At 41.8% G+C, this 27,909-nt stretch overlaps 1 protein-coding gene across 1 annotated transcript; it reads left to right on the top strand.

Moving 5' to 3' along the window:
- The first annotated feature begins 806 nt into the window (after positions 1–806).
- On the top strand, positions 807–25,961 carry LOC101882419 (upregulator of cell proliferation). Its single transcript, XM_087241622.1, is given in 9 exon segments — positions 807–947; positions 2,781–2,865; positions 4,141–4,243; positions 4,357–4,935; positions 15,164–15,243; positions 17,420–18,158; positions 18,161–21,466; positions 23,490–23,504; positions 25,228–25,961. Coding segments are annotated over 8 exon segments (5,631 nt in total). The 5' UTR covers positions 807–947; positions 2,781–2,790.
- The last annotated feature ends 1,948 nt before the right edge of the window (positions 25,962–27,909 follow it).

Below are 27,909 nucleotides of genomic sequence, written 5' to 3' on the forward strand. Positions count from 1 at the left end.
TTTTAAATAAACGTTTTTTATTATTTGAAATCTTTTATTTTTTAATTACATTGTACCTAGTTTTGGTCAAAAACTTCATATGTTTGTTTGAATAATAAAGACACAAAATTAACCCTGGCATTCATGGGTTCAAAACTTTTCAACTCACAAGCAAAACATTTCAACCTGCAAGCAAAGATTCTAAATGTGCAATAAAAGACAGCAGAAAAGAGAGCAAAATTAATGAGTGTGCAATGAAAATTGTGGTAACTGCATAATAGGACAATTGTTTATTTTTTGCAATCCAAAATATTTTGTTATCATTGACATTTAGTTTTTAAATTAAACGTGTTTTTTATTTGAAATCTTAAATTTTTTAATTACTACATACTTAATTTTTCTCTAAAACTAAATATTTTTGATTGAATAATAAAGAAACAAATCTAGATCCATAAACCGCGGGGTAAACATGCAAAGTCCACACAGAAATGCCAACTGACCCGGCCGAGGTTTGATAATGGAAGCAATTTGCTCTACACACCAAAGTCACCTTTTGTCAAAAAAAAAAAAAAAAAAAAAAAAGATTCGTTACAAGTGTCTGATATATAACGGTTTACACTTTTGTAATGACTATTTTTCCATGTTAATGAAAGGGATGAAGTGAATAAGAAAATCATTAGGGAATCTCCAAACAAACGCATACACACTCGTGTCTCTGTTTTTATTGGCTGGTGTCTTGTTTATTCTCGGTTTCGTTTCATGCCACAAGCACTCGTTCATCCCTTAAAAGCATCTGCAGCAGGTGCCGTAGTGACAACAAAAGACTAGACGGCATGGTTTGGTTGGGAATCTTGGACTCGTGGACTAGATAGCTTTAAAATATAAAGATGTCTTTACAGTTTTAGTTTTACAGTCGCTATATTGTTCATCTACTACAGTTTTCACCCTTCTCTACATCTCTAACACAGGTAATGAATTCTGAAACTAACATAACATTTATCGCTTGGCTGTGCAATTGTTCATATTGTGTTGTCAAAAGACGTTTTGTATTGTTATGTTTAATTGACATTTCAGTTGTCTGTGAGTGAGTTTAATGTATGCTTAATGCTGATTTTAATGTTTATGAATGATGAAATGTGTAAATGGATAACAGAGATCACTTGTCTAATCTTAAATAATTAAGTTCATTAAATCAAGCATTTTTTATTTAAAAAGGTTTTCAAATTAGTAAATAAACAAGTAAATTCAACACAGTTTTCTTTGTTTGAGTAAACAACTTGTTGATCAAGTTTAGCCCAACATGAGGCGCCACGTAGGATTTAAATCAAACCTCCCATATAAACACATCTAGGGCCATTCTTCAACTACGGTCACTTTTAGCCTTGTGAAGTTGAGTAAAAAAAACTTGTTCAAAATTAACGTAACATAGCCTCATGAGTTTAAACAATGTGTCTAGTTTTAAGATCTGTTAGAGGACAAACTTAGATGAGAAGAGAAACATTTTGTCCATCGTGAACTGAACAAATGTCAATTCCACCACATCTCAATAAACAGCTTTTATTTCTAAATGAAATAAATTATGGCATTCAAACATTGTTTAGGATTTTTGTATTTAGTTTAACCAAACTTTCCACAATATATAATAATTATACATTTGTCAACTAAATAAATTAGTTGTATCCTGAATTGTCCACCTGTCACACTCTAAAATTTTATATATTAATTTGGTAAAGAGCTTATTAGAAAATAAATAAACTGAATTTGTATATTAAATAGAGCATGAACTTATACACTGCTACGAGTGTGATATTGCGTTTATACAACAGTTTGACGGCATAATTGTGTATATAAAAACAAAATCAAACATGGAGAGTCTCAAAAACCCTTTTGTATGAGGAACTACTTTCTTCCGTGTTGGATTCAAATCTGTAGTCTCTCCTTTTTGCTGGCTGTATGTATATTCATACAACAGTTCTGTCTGATTCTCGAATCTGATTGGCTGATTGCCGTGATATATTTAAGTAACATCAGAACCTGTACAGCCTACTTTGTGTACCCTTTTTTTATTTACCTTTTTTCTATTTACCCTTTGTGTATTACTCCGCCCACATACAGCAAGCGAAAAGCAGACACGACAGATATAAAGTTTAAAAGATGCTCAGCTGTTTAACTGTCAGCTTATGATTTGAATCCAATGCGGAAGAAAGTAGTTCCTCATACAAAAGGGTTTTTGAGACTCTCAATGTTTGATTTCGTTTTTATATACACAATTATGCTGTCAAAGTGCTGTACTATAAACACAATATCACACTCGTAGCAGTGCGATATAGCTGTATATCGGCACTGGTTGGGGCACTACGCACGCTTCCCACCAGTGCCGATATACAGCGATATTGCACTGCTATATATATATATATATATATATATATATATATATATATATATATATATATATATATATATATATATATATATATATTGGGAAACACCCATACACACTCATACACTACAGCCAATTTTGTTTACCCAATTCACCTATACTGCATGTCTTTGGACTGTGGTAGAAACCGGAGTACCTGGAGAAAACACAGGCAAAAAATTATTTTGGTAGTGTGTAATATATCATTTCAACTAGGTTTTTGTATGTAGCTGAGGATAAACGGTGTATTTCATTAAATCAAAACAGTATGCATTGATTCGTTTCAATAGAGCTGCAATTGGATCCTACCTATTGTTGTCCACTCCGGTTCATTACAGTTTTGTCTGATCCACCTGGTTGATATACATTTTCTTTCTTCAAGGGATATACTTATGGATCAGCGGACTGATGATGATAATGATGCCATGGACACATCTCCAAATACAGAACATCCTTCAAATTTAGAGGTTTGTTATTTTACCAACACATTTAGTGTAATGTGAAGCGAACGCTGACAAAGGAGGTGAAGATCCAAACACAGGATTTTTTAAACAGAGACGGTCAGGCAAGCAGCGGTCACAATCAGGAGCAAACAGATGTATGTAGGAAATCCAGAGTCGTAGTCATAAAACAGGCAGATGGCCAAAAGGCAGGCAGCAGGCAAGGCAAGACAAGGAAAATCGGATTGTAAGGGTGCTTTCACACCTGTGAATCGATTCAGTTGTTCCGAAACAGAGATTACAAATGTTACATTGTTGCTCTTTGCTATTGGAGCGGTTTGCTTTCACATTGCAAAGTTTCTAATCGGACCAAAAGAGCATAAACAAGTCACGTGCGAGTAAACTCTCCTCACATTGGTCAGAGTGTCAGGGTTTATTTTGCAGTGTCCTGCTTAGCTGTCAGGAGAGGTGGTGGTTTGGTGGAGATTGACAGGGTGCGCGTGCGCGATGTGTCTGAGGAAGAGATGCGGTGGGGAGGGGTGAGAAGGGTGCGCGACGATGCCTATTTGAGGACCGGGAGGGAAACGCGAGATTACCGGGAGATCATCACTCATTTGCGGGCATCCAGAGACTCGCGAAACTTCCCACCATACTCATAATTCTCTCTTCATATAGCCGTAAGCCTATTACATATCCATAAAACACTGTGATATAACCGCACTCGGATCGGATAGCTTTCTCACTGTAATCGAACTGCTCCAGGGTTCGTTTCAATCGAGCCGAGACCACCTCACTCAAGCGATCTCGGAGCGATTACTTTGGCGTGGAACAGAGCGCGATTGCCCTGTTCACATATGCCAAACGAACCACGCTAACTGGGCAATCGAGACACGTTCCGAAACAAAAGTGTAGGTGTGAAAGCACCCTAATGCTCACAGTACAGTTTAGCCTTGAGTCTCAAAGTAAGTTGTACACATGTGTAGTGTAATCAGTCCATGAGCAGCATCAGCTGTGTGAGTCTAATCAATGGACACTTGGAGCAGGTGTGTGTGTGAGTTGCATGACTGGATCTTATAGTCCATATATTGCTGGTGATTGTGACATTTAGTAACAAGCGCAGATTTTGAATAAGCAAGTGTAACAACACGTTTTTTTTCTGTTTTCATTGGGGCTCAACCTCCAATAAGTGTATCAGATGAATAAATAAAAAAACTGGTATAACTAAAAGTATATGACATTTTTACTTGTACAAATATACAACCTGTGAAAAATGTATAATATGAAAAATCTCTTTTTTTCCAGGGAAATGTAAAGCCAGTAGAAGAAGAGATTAACCTGAATCCTGATAATTCAAACATAAGTGACAATTCATGTTGCACCAACATGGGTATGAGCTGCTACTACTGTATATCAGCAAGAAGCACCATTTTAATTAGCTTACAGTGTGTATCTGTCTTCATAAATACCTAAATAAAAAAATCAACATTTAGTGTGTTTTGTTTTTTTTTTTACCACCAGCAATGACTCTCACATTATTTGGATGTTCTGAGGCGGTCCAGTTTGGAAGAGACAACATTCTGCTTGGAGAAGAACAATTCAGTCTGAGTGCAGAATATCCCATAATTGTTCCAGTAGAGAGGAAGATATCAGAATATCAGGTCTCAGTGATCAACATGATTGGCTCAGATGATGCTGGTCTCAAAACACTCAGTCACATTATTGGTCAACTGAGTGAAAATGAAATACACGCCTTCATCTTTGTTGAGAGACTGGGTCAGCTGACAGATGCTGATAAGATGGGTATTGAATGGCTACAGAGAACTTTTGGTGACAGAGTTCTTTCATTTGTCATTGTTCTGTTCACCTATGAGCGAGAGGAAGAGTGCGACTCTATAATAGATGACCTGAAAAACAACTCTGTTCTGGAGCAGCTGCTGGAGAAATGTGGAGGAAGATTTTACACCTGCAGCAAACTCATGAACAACCAGTCAGAGATTACAGAACTGATGGACAGGATCAAGCATCTGTTCTCTGATAATAACCAACAGTGCTACACCAGAGAGATGTATAGATCTTCTTTAGGAGACAAGCAACACGGTAAGTGTATATACAGTATACATGATTTGGGCAATGAAACTGAAACACTGGCCAATTTAGTGTTGGAGCTTTCATGGCTAAATCTTCATTGATTGCATATTCCACTTGTAATGCTGTCTTCACACTAAAGATTGAGAATGCGAAATTCTGTTGTACGGCACTGCAAAAAGGGGCGGGATTAAACAAAATGATTAGACATTAAAAAAAGTGAGTGATTGGTCCATATTTTAAATTTATCTGCACAGAGGTCATGCTTTGGTCTTTGATTGGTTGATTGGTCTCACAGAAGTGCGTATCTCGCTGGTGTATCTGTGACCAAGACAGGAAGTCTTTTTGATGTATCAAGAGCCTTGGTATCCAAAGTAATGTCAGCATACCACCAAGACAGACAAACCACTTCAACAGGAGTAACTGTGGGAAGCTGCCCAAATCACTGTAGAATTATATATGCACCTCAACTCTCCTGTTTTCACCTAAACTGTTCATCTGAAGCTCCATAGGGTCATTATACATGGCCAGGCTGCTATAGACAAACCTTTGGTTACTTGAGCCAATGCCAAACATCACTTTCAATGGTGCCAGCCAGCAGCAAACAATCTTGGGCTGTGGACAATGTGAATCTCTCTGATGAGTGAACTTTCGCTGTCTTTCCCACATCTGGGAGAGTTGCAGTGTTTAGAAGCCCCAAGGAAGTGTACTACCCAGACTGTTGCATACACATAGTGAAGCATGGGGGTTGATCAGTGATGGTTTGAGCTGCATGGCACTCTCTACACCCAATACTTGATGGGCCATACCTGACACAGACTACCGCATGCAAAACTGTTGTTAAACAACATGATTAGACAAATTTTAAAAGTAAGTGACTGGTCCATATTTAAATTTTCTGTCCAGAGAGGTCATGTTTTGAAATTCTTTAGTCTCACGGGATCACAGGATGCAATTTCACAGGCAAGAGTTCACTAAGCTTGAACTTTCAAATGCAGCGAAATGCAAGACTTGTCGCATGAGCTAGTGTTTCCGATCTGCCGCATTCGCATGCGTATGAATGGAAGTCTACGGGACAAAAAGTGCAATGTGGCTATAAACTTAACCTTGACCTTAAGACTAGAGTGTGAAGTTTTAATTAGCAGAGTAAAAGCACAGTTTTGCTTAAAATATAGCAATGCACACAACATTATGGGTGACATTCTTCTTTGGCTCTCGGCGAAGGTGGTCGCACTTTTTTTCCTCCCTCCCATATCTCTCCTGGCTGGTTCCTCTTGTCTCATCTTATTCTATCTCTGAGGCTCTCCTAACAAATAAGGAGTTATGAATTTGATAAACTGGTCTCAGAACACAATTAACACCAATTTTTCAAATGAGAAGTCTGGGTTTGGGGGAACCCAACTGTCCTGCGGGGAGTTTGCAGCTCGAGACATTATGGGCTGGTGGAAGAAGTGGCGCGTCATGTGCCTGACCGCTCTGTCCCTGGAGGATATTAAAGATTTCTATCTATTCTGAGGTTTGATAACAGGGTTCTGCTGATGGACTTAGACGGAGCCCAGGGGTATCAACGATTGATGAAAGTGGTCATTGCAGCTCAAAACCCCACCAAGCCGGTCGGCTGGATTAAAACCGTGCTGCGCAGCGTTGTTACAAATCAGACTGTGGTTATAAAATTGGAAATTGGAAACCATCACAGGGAAACTAGTGGCTTTGCAACTTGATTTGAACAGAGACCAGTGACAGACATGAGATATCTGCAAAACTGGCAGATATTGACCAAAATTTTAAAAACCTTTTCTTGTCTTTCGGCTTCCTTGTGACTCTCCTGCCAGACGGCCTCGGCTGAAGACAAACAACTTCCCCCGAAGAACAAGATAACGAGACACTCTGATTTCCTGCTCCCTGTTCCAAGGCCACCTGTTGAGACTTATGCCTAGTTCAGATTGCGTGATTTTAGCCCCGATTTTGGCTCGCCGACAGGTTTTGAGAAATAGCCGACAAATGCCTGAAATCACAGGGAAATCGCTGCTCGTGCACGTGAGTGACAATCACACAGTATGAACTATCAAAGACGCGATCTGAGAGAATCGCCGATGAGTCGCCAATGCCTGCGAGATATTTGGCATGCTAAATATCTGGAGCTGTCGGCGATTCAAATCATGCCGTGTGAAATGAGTTTTGACTGAAAATAACATCAGCCATCGCCTACAGCCAATGAGAGAGCAGCTTTCACTTGTGTGTGCGTGTGTGTATACCTGCTGCAGGCCAGCGGGAGGCTAGGGGAGAAGTTAAAAGCGCTGTTTTTCAGTTTATTTGGACCCACGAAATGGAGGAAAAACTAGTGGAGGTTTGACAGGTCTGTTTGACGTTTCATACAGAAAGAAATTAGTTTTTTATCAACTTAAGTTGAGGAGAAATGGCTAATTCCCTTTAAACCCAGGTGAGCAAATATGTTCATTTTCTACCCCATTAAAGGCTTCTTTCTCATTATGTAGTTAATAACAAAAGATATACTACGTGTTTTTGGCTATGAGACGTAGTTTGGACGAAGTTGTCGGCGATTCTTCCTATAGTAAAGTCATGCAATGTGAATGTCCCTGTCACCGATCCATCATGCAGTGTAAACAAAGCAGCGACGAAACGCTAGCCCAGATAGTCATGCAGTGTGAAAACATCTGTGACACGACTACTTTGAAAATCATGCAGTCTGAACGTTCGAGGTTACTAAAGTAACCCTTCATTCCCCGAGGAGGGAAACGGAAACACTATAAGTGGATTTGATTGTTAAAATCCACGTATTGGGAGGTTCGGTTCAGAAGCTACTCGTCTGAAAGAGTATTGAACGGGCCAATTAAGAATGAATTGGCAGCGCAAGCCTGCGCAGGTGAGCGGCATAAGCAATCAACTGAGTATATAAGCTCACCTGGCGCCAGCAGACGCTATCCTTTTTAAGCTGAAGAGACTTTTAACAGCTAAGGGACAGTCATTATGGCGACGGAGTATAGTGCTTCCGTTCCCCTCCTCGGGGAACGAAGGGTTACTTTAGTAACCTCGAACGTTCCCCTTCGGGGGGAACTTCAGCACTATAAGTGGATTTGATTGTTAAAATCCACGTATTGGGAGCCCATTGAAAGTGCCATAATGACCGCACCTTACCAACACCCACCATGAGAGAGCGGTCAGGCAAGCGTGACGCACCCAGATCACGAGAGGCGTGGTCCTCCAACGTGCCCTTGGCCCTAACTTATCCCACTTCAAAAGAAGTTTTACGGAATAGGTATCTTTTTTGGGAGTCGCTAGCGCCTAGATAATTCTAGGAATATACGACAGTACGTTGGGAAGCGTGCCATCCCAGTAGGGAGGACGCTGCGGAGACCATCCGCACCCAATAGGGGGAAACAAATGGAATTACATATGGACTAACCCTGAAAAGGGGGAGTGCACATAAAAAGGTGGTTAGCAGATAGGGAAAGCACGGGTCCGCCCAGGGGGGGAACTTAACCGTGGCGGAAAAGCATATGGGGATCACCAGCGGGGATCGGCCATAGCAGGCACCTATACCCAAAACGCGGGCTGACCAGCGGGCAGACCTACAACGTAATGGGCCAGCAAGTAACTCCTCCGCTGAGTCAGTGCTGGGGGCCTCGGAGGAATCTGCAGGGCTCACCGAATGGGGAACTTACTGACAGACAGGAGGATGCATATCTCTCCGTGTTAGGGAAAAAAGGCACCGCAAGCGTGTACAACACCTACCGAGTTGTTTCCTCAATCACCAAAGGTACCTAACACTCTTGAGGAAACCGGCTCCACTCGCAGATTATAAAATCTTGCAAATGTGTTGGGTGTCGCCCAGCCTGCAGCTCTACAAATGTCTTTTAAAGAAGCGCCACGCGCACACGCCCAAGAGGATGCAACGCTCCGAGTGGAGTGCGCATGCACTCCTGGGGGGCGCGGCTGGCCTCTGCTCAAATAAGCACATGAAATGGCCTCCACAATCCAGTGGGATAAACGTTGTTTAGACACGGCACTTCCCTGCTGCCGTCCGCCATAACAGACAAAGAGCTGCTCAGAAGATCTAAAGTTCTGAGTACGGTCCACATAAATGCGCAGAGCGCGAACTGGACAAAGTAAGGACAGGGCTGGGTCTGCCTCCTCCGGGGGCAGCGCTTGCAGGGTTACTACCTGATCTCTAAAAGGAGTGGTAGGAACTTTGGGCACATAACCCGGGCGGGGTCTCAGAATAACGTGAGAAAATCCCGGCCCGAATTCCAGGCACGAGTCACTGACCGAAAATGCCTCCAGGTCCCCGACCCTCTTAATGGAGGCCAACGCGACCAGCAGAGCTGTCTTCAGGGACAGAAATCTTAAAGATACTGTATCGAGTGGCTCAAAGGGATCAAATCGCAGGCTCGTGAGAACGAGGGCGAGATCCCAAGAGGGCGTGAGAGGGGGGCGAGTTGGATTAATTCGCCTAGCGCCTCTGAGGAACCGGATGATGAGGTTATGCTTTCCCACAGTGCCGCCAGCTACCGCTTCATGGTGAGCGGAGATGGCAGCAACGTAAACCTTGAGAGTGGAGGGCGACAGCCTGCTGTCCAGCTTCTCTTGAAGGAAAGAGAGCACAACACTGATCTGGCAAGATCGGGGGTCTTCTCAGCGAGAGACACACCACTCAGTGAATAGACTCCACTTCAGGGCGTAGGCGCGCCTCGTGGAGGGGGCTCTAGCCTGAGTGATGGTATCAACCACCGCGGGCGGCAGGTTACCTAAGTCTTTCTCGCGTCTATGGACCACACGTGGAGGTTCCAGAGATCGGGACGAGGGTGCCAGACGGGGCCTTGTCCCTGAGAAAGTAGGTCCTCTCTCAAAGGGATCTGCCAAGGGAGGGCCGTCGCGAGGAGGGAGAGCTCTGATATCCAGGTTCGGTTGGGCCAGAGGGGCGCAACTAACAAAACCTGCTCCTCGTCCTCCCTGACCTTGCACATTAACTGCGCGATCAGGCTCACTGGGGGAAACGCATACTTGCGTACGCCCCGAGGCCAGCTGTGGGCCAGTGCATCCGTGCCGAGAGAGCCCTCGGTCAGGGAATAAAACAACTGGCAATGAGCGTTCTCGGGGGAAGCAAACAGATCGATCTGGGCCTCCCCGAATCGCGCCCATATCAGCTGGACAGACTCGGGGTGGAGTCTCCATTCTCCAGAGTGAATCTGCTGCCGTGAGAGCACATCGGCTGCACGGTTGAGCATACCTGGAATGTGAATGGCACGCAGCGACTTCAGCCGCGGTTGACTCCAAAGGAGCAGACAGCGGGCGAGCTGAGACATGCGGCGAGAGCGCATACCCCCCATGCGGTTGATATACGCCGCCGCCGCCGTACTGTCCGTCCTGACCAGCACGTGTTGCTGCCCCAGCGCCGGAGAAAAACGGCGGAGAGCAAGGAACACTGCCAACAGCTCTAGGCGATTGATGTGCCAATGCAGCTGGGCACCTACCCACAGGCCCGCAGCTGCATGCCCGCGACACACGGCTCCCCAGCCTGTGCTGGAAGCATCTGTCGAAACAACAACATGACTGGACGCCTGTCCCAGAGGCACACCGGCCTGCAGGAACGAGGGGTCGTTCCAGGGGCTGAGGGTGCGGCGACACAGCGCAGTAACAGAGACTCGGTGTGTGCCCGCATGCCATGCGCGTTTCGGAACTCGATCTTGAAGCCAGTGCTGAAGTGGTCTCATATGGAGCAATCCGAGCGGCGTGACAGCCGCAGCGGAAGCCATATGCCCCAGGAGCCTCTGAAAATATTTCAGTGGGACCACTAACTTGCTGTCGAGCTCCCTCAGACAGTTCAGCAGCAGGCGAGCGCGCTCTCCGGAGAGGCGCGCTACCATGGTGACCGAGTCCAGCTCCATCCCGAGAAAAGAGATCCTCTGCACCGGGGCGAGTTTGCTCTTTTCCCAGTTGACCTGCAACCCCAATAGGCACCTCGTCTCTGTGCGCAGTCAATTGCTCCCGAGAGTGGGCTAAAATCAGCCAGTCGTCGAGATAATTGAGTACGCGGATGCCCGCAAGCCGCAGAGGCGCTAGGGCACCCTCCGCGAGTTTGGTGAAGACCCGCGGAGACAGAGAGAGCCCGAAGGGGAGGACCTTGTACTGCCATGCTCGACCTTCGAACGCAAACCACAGAAACTGACGGTGGCGTGGAAGAATGGAGACATGAAAATACGCGTCCTTCAGGTCTATGGCTGCAAACCAATCCTGAGGACGAACGCATCGGAGGATGTGCCTCTGCGTAAGCATTCTGAACGACAGCTTGTGAAGGCAGCGATTCAAAACGCGCAGATCTAGGATTGGCCGTGACCAACCGCTCTTTTTGGGTACGATGAAGTACGGGCTGTAAAACCCGCTCTCCATCTCGGCTGGAGGTACCGGCTCGATTGCACCCTTCGCCAGGAGGGCAGCAATCTCCTCTCGCAAGACAGGGGCGGACAGGGGATTGACCCTGGTGAAATACACGCCCGTAAACCTGGGAGGCCGTTTGGAGAACTGTGGTTCGTAGCCGAGTCTGATCGTGCGTATGAGCCACCGTGAGGGGCTGGCCCGCGATAACCAGGCAGGCAGAGCCCTCGCTAATGACGTCATCGCAGCAATCGTTGACGTACCCGCGGAGGGGCAGCGAGGAGCGGGTGTGCTGATCCGGGGAGCGCGAGGGTCCCACAGAAGAGCTGGAGGAGAGCGTTTCGCTCTGGCTCCGCACCCTGACTCCTGAGAGAGGGCTTGGGGGCTGGGAGAAGGGAGACCATCCCCCCAGCGCCCGAGAGCCGCTGGCGAAGCATGCAAGCCCTGCGAGCTGAGAGGCAGCGCGTCCCAGACTGGCGGGGTTTGAGCTGTCACATCCGGGGAAGGGAGAAAATGCTCTTTGATCGAAACTTTGGTGGCACTGAAAAGTACCGTTGGATTTTGGGCCCCGCCCTCCAGCGGGGAAAGAGCAAGTCTCCTCTTCTCCGGATGGCCTGTCTCAGGGACGCTTCGCGGTCCGTTTACCGGACTTAGCGGCGCCCTGGGCAGGAGGGGCTAACAGATTTCGGCGTGCTCGACGCGCTCGCTTCGCCGGAGGCGGAGGCGGGGCGGGGCATCGGCCGTTGGCGGGCGCCCTCGGCGAGGAGCAGCGGAGGTGGATGGCTCGGCCGGGGATGGAGCGGGCTTACGGCCCCGCCGATAGATGACTTTGCCCATCGCATCCGACTGCTCTTTCACCGCCTTGAACTCCTAGGTGAATTCACAGACGGTGTCGCCGAACAGGCCAGCCTGGTATATGGGCGCGTCAAGAAAGCGAACTTTGTCGACATCGCGCATATCTGCCAGGTTTAGCCAGAGGTGGCGTTCCTGGACCACAAGTGTGGACATCGTCCTCCCCAGTGCGCAGGCGGCGGACTTAGTGGTCCGGAGAGCATAGTCGGTCGTCGTACGCAGCTCGTGTAACAAGCCTGGGTTAGACCCACCCTCGTGCAGCTCGGCCAGCGCCTGCGCTTGGTAGCGCTGGTAGGTGGCCATCGCATGCAAGGCGGAAGCTGCCTGGCCCGCAGCCTTGTAAGCTCTAGCTCCAAGGGAGGCAGAAAACTTACAGGCTTTGGACGGGAGACGGGGCGGACCACGCAAAGCGGGGGCGCCACGCGGACAAAGATTGACCGCAATGGCGCGCTCCACCTGCGGGATTGCCTCATACCCCCTGGCAGCTCCACCATCCAGGGTGGTGAGGGCGGAGGCGGACGCAGCGCGGGCAGAGAAAGGTGCCCTCCAGGACTGCGTGAGCCTACTGTTCACTTCCAGGAAGAAGGGGACGAGAGGCTTCGAAGGCTTCGCCTTCTGATCCTCTACGTAACACCCATCTAGTCGGTCCGGCCGCGGGGCTGGGGGATAAACCATCTCCAACCCGACGGCCGAAGCAGCCCGAGAAAGCACGGCCAACATGTCCGCTTCAGGATCCGTTTTGACGGCGCTCACTTGCCCAGAGAGGGCGAGCGGGTCTGGATCATCGTCGGACAATGAAAGCCCACCCTCCGATGCCGCGGAGGACATCTGATCTCCGGTGTCAGCGAGCGTGAGAGCTACCATCTGATTAGACGGATCACTCCCAGTACTCGAAGCTTGGATGGAGCGCTTGGAGGAGCGAGAGGTCCGCGAGCCCGTGGGCAGTGGATTGTCTCTCGCTGAAGCCCTCAGATCTGCCCGAGCGCCCGCTGCAGAGCAGGAGGCAACTGGGGTGGCTCGCTCTCTTACGAAAGCTAACCGCGATCTCAACTGCGCAACGGTCATGGCATCGCAGTGACGACATGAACCGCCCCCGAGCACCACATTAACATGCTGGACCCCCAAACATGTAATGCAGTGATCGTGTCCATCATCCGGAGCCAGGAAACCCCCGCAACCAGAAACGCACAGTCGGAGCGCCATCCTGAAAAGGACGTGCTGCACGACTGTGTTGCTCTTTTAGGATTGCAACAATACGCACCGCTCTTGGAGGACCGGACCCAAAGGGACGCCAGGCAAGGGAGATACCCAGCTCGACCGTCTGCCGCTGCGTGGACTCGCTCTGGACCGGGATACAATCGTTCTCTCGAAATGGCTGTAGATCAGCAGGAGGAACCCTCATAAGCTCGATCAGAAAAGGCTCTGAAGCGAAAAGGAAAGCGTCTGCTGGCGCCAGGTGAGCTTATATACTCAGTTGATTGCTTATGCCGCTCACCTGCGCAGGCTTGCGCTGCCAATTCATTCTTAATTGGCCCGTTCAATACTCTTTCAGACGAGTAGCTTCTGAACCGAACCTCCCAATACGTGGATTTTAACAATTAAATCCACTTATAGTGCTGAAGTTCCCCCCGAAGGGGAACTAGGCATTACACACACACACACACACACACACGCACACACACACACACACACATGTACATAGCTACAGATAGACAATCACTTCCTAACCCATCATCCCACGCCTTTGTGAGCTTTCACCTAGCGTTGTGGGTAAGTGGGTCTGCGACAATTATCAACTATTCTGCAAGAAGAATAGCCCCAAAGAATAGCCCCAAATGTGCCACTGTGCAGGACAAATTGATGCTGTATTGGCCGCATAAGGAGGCCCTATACCTGTTTCTCAACCACGTTCCAGGAGGACCGCCAGCACTGCATGTTTTTGATGTCTCTTTTGTCTGTCACACCCATTACAGGTCTTTCAGTCTCTGCTAATGAGCTGATGATCTAAATCAGGTGTGTTTGGCGAAGGAGACATGGAAAATGTGCAGAGATGATGGCCCTTCTGGTACATGGTTAAGAAACACTGCCCTACACTATACTAATGAGTTATTGTGGTCTAAAATCAGGCATTTGAGTTTCATTGCCCAATATATTCCAATATGTGTGTGCGTGTGTGTGTGTGTGTGTGTGTATATATATATATATATATATATATATATATATATATATATATATATACACACACAAAAGCTCAAAGTTTGCTACGCAGTGTTAAAATGGCGACGACTCTTAAAGAAGCAACAGCTCTTAAAGGGGCCACACACGCAAACCTTTTGTGTGTGTATATATATATATATGAGCAATATCACACGAGTAGCAGTGTGATATGGCTGTATATCGGCACTGGAGGGAGGCATGCATTGGAACGAGGCCGCAGGCCGAGTGCCTCAGTGCCCCCACCAGTGCGATATACAGCCATATAGCACTGCTACGAGTGTGATATTGCATTTATACAACAGTTTGACGGCATAATTGTGTATATAAAAACAAAATCAAACATGGAGAGTCTCAAAAACCCTTTTGTATGAGGAACTACTTTCTTCCGCATTGGATTCAAATCACAAGCTGACAGTTAAACAGTTAAGCGTGCATCTTTTAAACTTTAGATCTGTAGTGTCTGCTTTTTGCTGGCTGTATGTGGGCGGAGTAATACACAAAGGGTAAAGAGGCTGTAGGAGTTCTGATATTGCAGAGTATCGCACGGCTATCAGCCAATCAGATTCGAGAACCAGACAGAACTGTTGTATATATATATATATATATATATATATATATATATATATATATATATATAATATAATTTTTTGTATTTAAGAACACGCTCATTAAAAAAAAAACATTTGGACTTGAACTGGAAGCTGGGTACATTGCACATTCCTAATTCTGTTTAAAAAACAGACAATAAAATTTGTATTATTTTCCCCATACAATTAAGGTACAGAAACAAGCTTGGATGAAACTAACATACAGCCTTCAGGGAGCTTGGAACAAACTGATAAAGGAGACAAACAAAAGGTAACTCCACTCTCATGGTTCTTCATTTGAATTTATTTTGTTTATAGGTAATCTTGGTTATAGGCTTTTGCATGCCTTTTGGACAGCTTCTACAAACCCAAATTATAAAAAAAAGTTGGGTCAGTATGGAAAATGCAAATAAAAAAGAAAGTAGTGATTTCATGTTTTGTCTGGTCAACTTCATTTTATTTGTAAATAAACATCCTTTCCTCCCATTCAGACCTCTAACACATTCTAAAAAAAGTTGGGCAGTAGCGATTTAGGGCTAGTAAGCAGGTTAATTGGTTAAATAATGTGTGATTAAATTGAATTTAATTGAATTGATTTGAAACAGGTGATGTCAACAAGTGATTGTAATTATTATTTGGTACAAAAGCAGTGCCCAAGAAAGGTCTAGTCCTTTAGGAGCAACGATAGGCCGAGGATTGCCAGTTTGCCAACAAATACGTGAGAAAAGTATTGAAATGTTTAAAACCAATGTTCCTCAATGACAATATAAAGAAATTTGGATATTTCACCTTCAACCGTGCAGAACATCATTAAAAGATTCAAGGAATCTGCAGGAATTTCAGTGCATAAAGGACAAGAGTGCAAGCCTAAGCTGAACAACTGATCTCCGATCCCTCAGGCGGCACTACATTAACAATAGTCATTCATTTATAAGTATAAGTATTTTACAAGCAAGGATTCTGACACAGCAACATGAAACTTAAGAAATGTGAGGGCTCATGGAAGCAGCTTAGAGGCAGAGAATAGGGCTGTCTTTGACAGCTTGTGACCTCATCGCCATTTGCACTGAGTACATTTACATGGACACCAATACTCAGCTTTAATGATTAGGATAATACTCATTAAGAGTTTACCATGTGAGCAGCGATTTTTGATTACCTTCAAGGATCACGCGAGTCCCGAAATGCTGAGGTTTTTCTTTCCGTTCGCCATGCGGTATCAATTTCCATTAAGACATCCTAAATGAAAATATGCTGAATGAGAGTGAACTGCTGAACTGCACTTAAAGTCTAAAGATGTTAAACGCACGTTAAACACACGCAGGGCCAAAGCAAGCTGAACTGGTGCTCTAGGCAAACGGCAATCACGCCGTCCTCAACCCGAAAATGAAAAAGAAAGTGAACGGTTTGCTGATGAATGCGAGGAACGTGAGGGAGAGAGGGTGGGTGTAGCGGATAAATGTGAAGACCGAGGGATTTGCTCACTATTCTGCTGCCCAAGTCGGCCGCCTAGGTCGCCTCTAAGCACACCGTCCCTAAACACACGTTGGACACAACAGGAAATGTAAAAAACTGCAACTGCATTATTAATCACATTCAAATTAACATTCAAATTAATCACATGCGTTAACGCGCTAATTTTGACAGCCCTAATATATATATATATATATATATATATATATATATATATATATATATATATATATATATATATATATATATATATATATATAATAGTTAGTTCACACTTTACAATAAGGTTCATTAGTTAATGTTAATTAATGCATTTACTAACATGAACAAACAATGAACAATACATTTACTACAGTATTTATCCATGTTAATAAACGTTAGTTAATGAAAATACAGTAGTTTATTGTTAGTTAATGTTAACTCATGGTGCATTAACTAATGTTAACAAGCATGGACTTGGATGTTAATAATGCATTAGTAAATGTTCAATTATGATTAATAAATCATGTACATGTGTTGTTCATGATTAGTTCAGGTTAGTAAATTCATTAACTAATGAACCTTATTGTAAAGTGTTACCAAGTTAGAATTAATTAATATTAGTATAAAATTAATTAATATTATTAATTAATTAATAGTATCTGAAATCTTTGGGATTACTTGGATTTCGGCATACATTTCAAAGAAAATATGTTCTGACCTGCAAGTCACAACAATAGAAAAAAAAACACATCTGCTTAAACTAATACAAAACTGACTACTTCGTGGATTTCGACTATCGCAGGTTATTTTTAGAATTTAACTCCCTCTATAAACGAGCGAACACTGTATTTTAAAGTGCTTCTTTTATCCTCACCTGTAAGTCACTTAGGAAATAAGTGTCAGATAAATGCAAGTGGAAAATGTGCAAAACTGATTTGTTTAAATCTTTGACTAAGAATTTAATTTGCCTAAATTTAAATTGTGTTTTTCAGTTGGATGCAGAGCAGCTCATTGGAAGGATTCACCTTGAGGACAAACACAGAAAACTTAAAACTTTAGATTTCCTTAAGCCAATTGCACTTTCACAGTCTCAAGAGACTTGTGCAGAGGACGAGCTAGCTTCAGTTTATCTACATAAATTGATGATGATGGACTACAAAGCAAGATCCCTTCAGATTAAACAGAATAATGAACAACAGCACACAAATAAAGAGACCAATAACTCATCTGAAGATATTGGGAATGCCTTTGACATTATTTTTGGAAAGTCTGCTCAATCCTCTGATTGGAATAAAACAGATACAGTGGACTTAATGGATGTTCAGATGGCCATATTTCATTGTGCTGATAGTTTCCTAAAGCAGCTTATTGTGACTAAACTCTCACAGTGTCAGTATGCGTTGCCTCTGCTTTTACCAAATCCATTCACCCAGCAGATTGAGTTTCCACTCTGGACATTTCCACAAATCAGCAAGAGCTGGAAGACAACTGATAATACAGGTAAAGTCTCTAGCAAATTCCAGCCGATCTACAGAGCAGAAACTCCAATGGTGGCTTTCTTCAGGTTTGGCCCAGTGTCCTCATCCAAGTCTCAGTTGATAAACAACCTGATCAATGAGAAACACAACACGTTCTTCCACAGGAACTGCCCAGGCAGCAGCAGAACCCGAGTAATGATGGACGGACTGGTAGAGATAGCCTGGTATTGTCCCTCTGGAGAGAAAACTGATCGATGTGTGTTGCATTCTGTAACCTACACGGAGATGCAGGAGAAAATGACAAGCAGCTGGATATCCTGACTGAAATGGCCTCTGTAAATGTTGTGATTGTACCACAACTTGACAAGAATGATAAAAGCATGACCAAGATTGAAAACTTCTTGAAGGACTCAAAGCTATTCATTTGCCTTCTCTCTGACAACGATTCCCCTTTTACAAAATTGCGTGAAGGTAAATACAGAATTGGTTTGAAAGACAGAAATCAATCAGTAGTATTTGAGGAAGTCAGAAAAGCTGTAAATAATGGGATCTTGTCTTATGAATCATCTTCTATTTTCAAGCTTGAAGATGTGGCCAAGCATTCTGGTATCAGAGTAGATGAAGACAACGATGAAGACCTCGGTAGAGGAAAAGAAGCAGCGCAGCAGATGATGAGTTTACTGAAGGATAAAGATCTGACTCAAATCAAAGAATCATTTCTGCCGCTGCAGGGACATTTGTGGCATCAGTGGTGTCAGAAGAATAAAGAACTACATCGACCTACGTTAGGTCAACTAAATAAGGAAAGGAACCTTGAACAGAACAAAAGTTCCAAGCTCTCAGAATTGCTTAAGATTCGTGAACAACAGTATAAAACTGACTTAAGTCAATTTATCCAAATCTTCATCCAGAAATTGAAATCACCAGTAGGAAATGAGGTGGCATATTTTCTGAAATGGTTGGCCATCCTTTTGGACGACTACACCACTGAAAGTCTTTCAGCTCTTCTTATTGAGTATGATGAAAAATGGTCAACTGTCCTGAATCTTAAACAAAAACATAATCAATTACAGCACCTCAGATCAGCCCAAAATGAACTTGAGAGAGTATCCGAGAAACTACAAGCTGCAACCTTTGGCTTAGAGCACATACTGAGAGAGATTGGTCAGATATATGAATCCTGTTCATCTGTGGAAAGAAACAATCGAGATCTGCAGACGTTTGACTACTCTACTCTTCCCAGTCTTGCAGCAGAAATGATGATTTCTGGATTTCCATTAGAGTTGATGGATGGTGATGCTGCCCATGTTCCTCTGATCTGGGTTAAAGCTGTTCTTGACTCACTCATCCAGAAACTGGGAGACAAGAGAGTCTATGTGTTGTCAGTTTTAGGGATCCAGAGCTCTGGGAAATCCACCATGCTGAATGCCATGTTTGGGCTGCAGTTTGCCGTCAGTGCAGGCAGGTGCACCAGAGGAGCTTTCATGCAGCTGGTCAGAGTTTCAGAAGAAATGAAAGCAAGGTTAGAGGTTGACTACATTCTAGTTGTTGATACTGAGGGCCTCCGTGCCCTAGAACTGGCTGGAAGATCAACGAGAAATCATGACAATGAAATGGCCACATTTGTTGTTGGTCTTGGAAATATGACACTGATCAACATCTTTGGAGAAAACACAGCTGAGATGCAGGACATTCTCCAGATTGTTGTTCAGGCCTTTATGAGAATGAAGAAGATCAAACTGAATCCGAGCTGCATGTTTGTGCATCAGAATGTTTCAGATGTTACAGCCGGAGAGAAAAACATGGAGGGAAGGAGACGACTGCAGGAGAAACTGGATGAGATGACGAAACTCGCTGCTAAAGAGGAAGATTGCGATACTGAGTTTTTCAGTGAGGTCATTGCATTTGATGTTCAGAATGATGTGAAGTATTTTTCACAACTGTGGGAAGGTAGTCCACCAATGGCACCACCAAACCCAAACTACAGCAGAAATATTCAGGACCTGAAGAGCACAATTCTCTCAAAAGCTGCACATTCAAGTGGAATTACACTGTCACAGTTCAAAATGCGTATTAATGATCTGTGGACTGCACTGCTCAATGAGAACTTTGTGTTCAGCTTTAAAAACACACTCGAGATTGCAACATACAGAAGATTGGAAACCAAGTACAGTGACTGGACATGGAGCCTCAGAAGTGCCATGATGAGCATTGAAGACAAATTCTACATTAGAATTGCCAACGGCAACCTAATGATTCAGGAAAATGACCTGTTGTCTGAAATGAGAATGACAAAAGAGGAGGTAGAAAAATCTATTAAGTCTTACTTTGAGGAGGACAGAGACAAAGACATACTGTGTCAATGGCGAGGGAGATTTGAAACTAGAATCAACGAACTTCATGATGACCTTGTGAAGGGAACAAAAAGAAAGTTGGATGAAGCCATTGAACAGAAGAATGCCAAGGAAAAACTGGATCAAAAAAGAACAGAGTATGAAAACACGCTTTTCAGTCGGAGCAAAGAACTAGCGTTGAGCCTGAGAGATAAAGGAGCATCTGAAAACTTGTTGACTGAAGAATTTGACACAATGTGGAGTAAATGGGTCAATGAAATGACCAAAGACATACCTCCACTGAAAGCCATTAACTTTTGGGAGGATGTAAGAAGGATATTATCTGAAAACCATGAATTGACTCTTGTTAATGACCAGCTACACAAGAAAGACTATAAACGCATGGACTGTTGGGGTGATTATTGTGACTACATAATTCCAAAGAAGCATCTAGAGCGCTCTAATGAAACTGGATCTACAGAGGAACCTGTCGAGAGCTCCAAGAAAAGCAGTAATAAAATATTCAAGTCTTTTAGTCAAAAATTTATGTCAAGCATAAAGTATTTAAGAGGAACTTCTAGGACAGAAGATTACATAGGTCTAAATCCTGAATTTCATTACTCAGTAAAGGATCTTACTGAAAAAGTTATTGAGGAAACTGAAATGATCATGAAGAAGGCACCAGTTGGAATACGCGGCTACAATGACAGTTTCGTTCAGGAAATTACAGACTGTGTGAAAAAGTCAGTACAGAAACATCAGTCCATGAACCAGAAGTACAAATTGAAAAAGGAGTTTATTATAGATCTTAGTCTGCATGTGTGTGACATTGCAAGATGTAGGTTTATGGAACTTGATGAAAAATTCAGAGAAGCAAACGACCCAAGAATTAATCTTGAAAATCAGAAAACCCAATATGGGAATATCTTTGAAAAATACTATAAAGGAGCGGCCACAACAACCATACTGAGTGAATTCATCTGCAGCAGACTTGAGCCATCCATCCTACAAGCGGTTTACAACAAAACTGCTATTGCTTTGGCTGCACAGATGAGGTCTGACATACAAGCATTACGCAGTAACAGACCAGATCTAGAGAAACACATTCTGAAATACCTTGCAGAAAAGGAGGACTTTAATGAGTACATGAATTATATTCATAACCCCCAAAAACACTTCAAACAATTCATAAAGAACGAAGTGAAGAGATACACTGTTAGACATTTCTGTAAATTACACAGTTATTTACTGTATTTCACCCAGTGTAATACTGCAAATTCCTTTTACGGTAAATAACTGTATTTACCGTTGCATTATGGGAATTTAGTGTGACGTCAATCAACATATACAGCGATGTACTGTATTTGTAAAAATTTGTGTATTATACTGTATTTTCCACAACTGCTTCAACGCCACCTTGCGGCGATTCGACTACTCTGCACCACATTTTGCCTGAGGACCCTGGAGCAATTCTGGAGGACAATTTATTAGTGTGCCTGAAGAACATACTGGATTTAACAAACTTTACTCTGGTAAGCTGAGGCAGTGTTTCATTTTACAGAATGTTTTGTGGACGAGAATAGAACAAAGTAAAGTATAAAGTTGGCTATTATTATTTTCTCTGGCTTGGCGTTATTTCGCCCATTTGAGAAATATATCATCTATTAAGATGTTACCTTTATTTAATTTATTACATTAACACTACTATTACTTTAAATAAGACTGTTTATGACTATTAGCCATTGTTCTCGTCATATCTTTTTATTTATTTACATAGGAACCGGTGTTGCAGCGGGTTTTGGTTTAGGAGGGAACCAGAGGTATGCAGACAGTTTTGGAGGACACTTAGCACGAGACAACGGTCCGGCAGAGAGTGTTTTCCCCCAGAAGAATATGAATGAAAGACCAACAAATAATCCAGGTAAAAGCGCGTCTGTCTGTGCTGACAACACTCGACATTGATTTGAGCACCTCTATTAGCATTTGTTTGCTCGGCAACATTGGCTGAAGCGATCTTAAAATGGTAATGTTAACTGTTAGCTAAACTGAGCTAAGTTTATACTGAATTGGACTCAAACTCATTTTAACGTGCAACGTTTAACTTATATTGATTTATACTATATATATTAGATGTTGTGAACTTATTTTTCTCTGGTTTAGAGTAACTTATAACGTTAGCTTGAGAAAATAACATCGCGACGTAACCTATAAGAACGTTAACGTAAATCTATAACGTTACAATATGCATAGAGGTAAAGTTGGTTTTATATTCGCACATTCGTTCATTTAGAAGACTATACTGTTTACCATGTTACTTTGAATATTCGATCAGAATTAGCATGCCAGTATGACTTGAAATCAACATTAACACTGTTTATTTGACCGTGAGCATGTTGTACTTTGATAGTCATTAGCTGCTAAAATGATTTCGCTATTTAGAGTTTGCAAATAAGTTAATACTTTTATGAAATTAAATTATTAAGGGGGAAGTCTGAATCTGCTAATATAAAACCAATTTTACCTCTATGCATTATGCTAATAACCACCTTTTTGCTATTTATTGTTTGCTAATTATTTTTTTATCACAACTCTTGACATTTGGTTTAACATAATTGTTACCATTATATTTTTTTCTGTTTAGATATGGCACTGGCACAGCAGCAGGTTTTGTCTGAAGAAACAAACAGCATTTCAGAGGTACATCTTGATCAGCACAGCCTTATGCTTAAAAAATAAGCAAGACCAGTAAGCAACCAAGGTAAACAAATAAAAAAAGTTGTGTGGAGGTTGTGGATTGTAGCATGGTATTCTTACCTGTATTTTTGGCTTTTTTATGGTCTCAATATAGAATACTGGGAGCCTGCCTGTGCAAACTGGACCTCATACAACAGTAAGTACTGTACATCTATTTGTTTCTCAATATATTAACGTTACTTTAATACAAAATGTGTCACATGTTTAGTTGCTAGCTAAATAAAAAAATCGTTTTCCCTTTTTTATTAAACCATTTAGTAGTTTTTTTTTTCATCTTTGTTTATAATATTTTTGAGCAGATTGAGGTCTGTCATGGGTCAGACATTTCAAAATACAATAATTAGTATTGGGATACATGCATTTGTCTATGTATTAAATGTCTTTTTCCCCATTTCATGTTGCCTAAATATTTTGTAATAAATAAAATAATAAAAATTTTTGTATAAATAATTCCAGAGGATGAAACAAAATGCACAGCAACAACCAGAGTGAGCCAGAAGATAGCAGGAGAAGTACTGAAGAGAATGACAACCATGAACAACAGTGAGTTATCCTTCTTTCACCAGCTAACTGAGAACTTGGATTAGGTGAGACACTCTCAATAGTTTTATCAGTATTCAGTCAGTTTTAGTTTATTAGGAATACATAAAACAAATAGTCTAATCTGTCCTGCAGTGAATCAACCCATCACAAATGCTACAATGTTTTTGTAAAACCTTGTTAGGGGAAAAAAATAAACAGGACATTCTGGTTAGTTATCTTTTAAACATGGTAGTGAGCAGGTTATGAGCAGGAGCCAGTTGCTCAGTACCAGCTGAAAACTACCCCAACCTAGCTGCCATGCTTCAAAATAATTAACCAGTATATGATTTATTTTTTTTTATACAAGCTTCTTCTATGCTTATGTTAGTCTGTTTGTCCTTATCCAGAGTTCTTCATAATCCTGGACTGGGCCAAATCCTGACCAGATGCTGTGGTGGTCATGGAGGAGTGAATCCTAAAAGACACACGTGATCAATGAGTTTCCACATTGATCCAATGGGCCAGCTTGACCACCCGCTGGTGAACTTTCAAGCCTCTGGTGCCTAGACTGCAGCCTTGCACAAGTTTGGCTAGAGGAGAACTGGTCGTGCCCAACTGAGCCTGGTATCTCTCAAGGGATTTTATTCTACACTTTCGTCAGTTGGTGAAGTTTGTTCCATGCCACTGTCGCCACTGGATCACTTGGCTACGATTGGTGGATCGGTGGATTTGCTCTTCAGTGTTTGGACTTTCAGCAGTGACATTTACTGCTTCAATTCTGAAAACTGGACTGAAGCAGCTTCAATTTACAAGAACTTCTATGTTAAGCTGCTTTGACATCATTGATCTACATTGTAAAAGTGCAATAGAAATAAAGATGAATTGCATTTGAACATGTGAATTCAGACCTTGTTGAGCATTTGACACCAGAATCAGTAATATTTTAAAGTTGGGTTGTTTCTGAGTCGGCTAATAGTTACAAATATTTATTTTTCCAACAATATGCAATTCAGAAGTTTAAATTTTTATTGTACATGTATGTTCTAGTGCTTTGTGTGATTTATTTATTTTTAATGTGTTGATTTTATTGCTTAATGTAATTTTCACACATTTTCCTTAAATGCTTTAAGCATTATTAATGTTTTAAAGAATGGAATATTTTGTAATTGTGTCTGGTTTAATGTCAGTAGTACTTAGTACAATTGGGTTTTTTTTTCTCAACAATATGCAGGTCAGACACTTAAATTAGTTTTGTACATGTATGTTAATGTGCTTTGTCATTTTCAATGTTTTTTTTCTTAAAATAAAATATTTTGAATGATTGAAATGTAATGTTTTTACACATTTTTAAGCTTGTTTTAAGCATCTCCAATGTTTTAAATAAAGAGTGTTTATTTTGTTAATATTTTGTAATTGTGTCTTTTTTAGGTCTATAGTATTAAAATAATATTAATAAAATTATATTATAAAATATTTAGGACAAAATTAAAAGGTTTACAGTAGCTAACTGTTAACTTAGGTTTTTACAGTAGTTAACCATTTTCAGACACTACAGTAACATGCTGTAAACGGATTTACAGTTGTATACTGTAAATCTAAAATACAGTAACTTACTGGCAACAGTGTTGCCAGTAAGTTACTGTAAAAACCCTTTGAAATGTCTAACAGTGTACTTCACTAAACAAAATGTGACCGTTCAAAATATATTTAAAGGAAATCTGAAAGAAAAGGAGCAGATTGTAAGCAATGCAGTGAAAGCCGCAACAGTGGAGGTCAAGAGTCGCAGTGGAGATGGAAACATGTGGTTCAGGAGCTTCTCCAAAACATTGACAGATGAGCTGAAACTCACAGGAAACTCCTGTGTTGATCTCAGGGAAATTAAAGACATGGATTTTCTTGATAAACATTTAAGTGAAGGCTTGCATGAAAGGATGACAAAGCTTCAGAAAAGCATTAACCAAATAAAAATAGAACAATTCCAGAAGAGACCGGATGAGATTTTAATTGAACATTTCTGTCACTGCTGTTGGGTTCAGTGTCCGTTCTGTAAAGCCATCTGCACTCACTCAATGAAAGGCCATCCAGGTGATCACTGCGTTCCTTTTCACCGCAATAACGGACTAAATGGATGGTATTACAGAGGAACAACAAACCTGGCTATTAGTATCTGCACAACAGCAGTAGCGAGTGATCATTCGTTTTGTCCAAATTCCTCAGATGTTACACTCCCCTGGAAAGAATACAGAAAAGGAGGTTCTAAATATGCTAGATGGAGCATCACCCCTGACCACTCTGAGCTGCCCTACTGGAAGTGGTTTGTGTGCAGATTCCAGAAAGATCTGGAAGCGTACTACAAAAAAACCTTTCAGGGAAGTGGTGAGATTCCAGCTGAATGGAGAAAGTACACAAAAAGGGATGCTTTGGAGAGTGTGGATAAATACCTGTAATGGAAAAGAAATTCAGCTCCCAGTTTACGTATGACTTTTTACCATTCTGTTTCACAAAACACTGTATCACCCACTCACTCGCTCTCCTTTGGATTAGTCCCTGATTTATTAATTACTCTGGCATATGTTTTCTTGCAAAGTTTCTTATAGTGAGTTGAAGGAGCAGTATCAAAAGATATTAAGTAGACAGTGTACTAATACTCAAATGGACCATCAAAATAAAGTGTTACCAAAAGAGCAGAGAGAATGTGATGTTCTCTGCTCTTGCTAAATAGCTTATTTAACTTAGATTTGATTTCAGGTTGTTGGGTAATATATTTAATAAGATTACTTACACTTTCTTAGGATAATTTGTTATTTCTTCTGTGAATTATTACAGCATATCTATTACTGCAATTATTGATTTATAATTTTTTTTCAATAACATTTTCAAGGTTAAAGCTTATCCCATCAATTTTTTGCATGATATAAATATAAACATTTATTTTTATTTGTTTTTGTAGTAGTAGTTTTGTTGAAAACAAAAAAATGTCAAAGTATAGAAAGACAAAGTTACTTTTAAAGCCAGTAAACGATGTATCATGATTTACTCAAAATATATTATCTGCTTAAAATAAAATATCCTAAAGCATCAATAAAAATCTTGCACTCTTTCCTTTTCTTTTTTTGTGTCTTTATTGGCCATAAAAGTAGGGCCGGCCTCTAGCATAAGTAGTATAGGAAAATGCTAAGGGCGCTGTACATCCAGGGGGGCACCAGAAATGAGCGTGGTTAAGTTGGTTTTGTTTTCAATATTCCTGACACATTCAGTGATAGACGACAATAACTCAAAAACCTCCTACCCTAAAAAGATCTAAAGTGTGTTTCCTACAAAAAGACAAAGCTGGTTAGGTTACACAACTGTCTTTTTCTTTTTTTTTTTTTTGCTCGACATTACGACCACTGCTCTGTTTAAACCAGTGGTCACCAAACTTGTTCCTGGAGGGCTGGTGTCCTGCAGATTTTAGCTCCAACCCTAATCAAACACACCTGAACATGCTAATCATGATCTAGGCAGGTGTGTTGAGGCAAGTTGGAGCTAAACCCTGCAGGGACACCGGCCCTCCAGGACTAAGATTGGTGACCCCTGGTTTAAACCCTTGCAGTATGCGTAAGGGAGCTCTCAGTAAGGGACTGTCGGAAAAGTGCTTCTTTTTTTCTTTTCTTTTTTTCCGTTCTACGTGTTTTATTTTAAACACTACTAATTTTCTCTTAAATGAGCACAAACAGTTACTAAAGTAGTCGAATGCTTCATTATTGATCTGTGCATTCTTACATTATCCCCTCTGTTATCAAGCAAAACACAATGAGAGATTCATTTGCTGCTCTTCACTAATTAACTATAATAACTTTAATCAATATGCAAATACAATTAAAAGTGAAATAGATTTTATAGCTTTATTTAATTTCTGTATTGATTTTAATAGGCTAAACCTTTTATTTTATTGTCAATATTTTCTAATGTTTGCTATGTATTCTATCATTTGAAGCTATTTGTTGTCCCATATTTTTTTACATCCCAACGTTAACAGATTGCTAATCAATAAATAGCTATAGTGCTATCTGTTAGTTTTAACGTCAACTAATGTTATGGAAGGGCATAGATGTTATGGTAATAGTAATGTAACTATAACCCATCATTCCTTCCTCAAGCAAATGTTTAAATATGAGATCTATTCAGCAATAACGTTAATTGCATTGGCATATTACATTTAGAATACATGAATACATGCACTTATTCATTTAGTTTACAACTATTAGCCAAATAAGTTAAATTTATATAAATTAAATTAACGGGGATAAGAGTTGTCAAAATTTTTTTATATTTAATGCAGATTGTTAATGAACAGGACTTAAACTCCAGAGCATTGCTATTTTGTTCAATTTTGGGATCACCGACCAGTTTAAT

This window comes from Danio rerio, chromosome 2 (assembly GCF_052040795.2).
Source record: "Danio rerio strain M-AB ecotype USA chromosome 2, GRCz13ab, whole genome shotgun sequence".
Taxonomy (NCBI): Eukaryota; Metazoa; Chordata; class Actinopteri; order Cypriniformes; family Danionidae; genus Danio; species Danio rerio.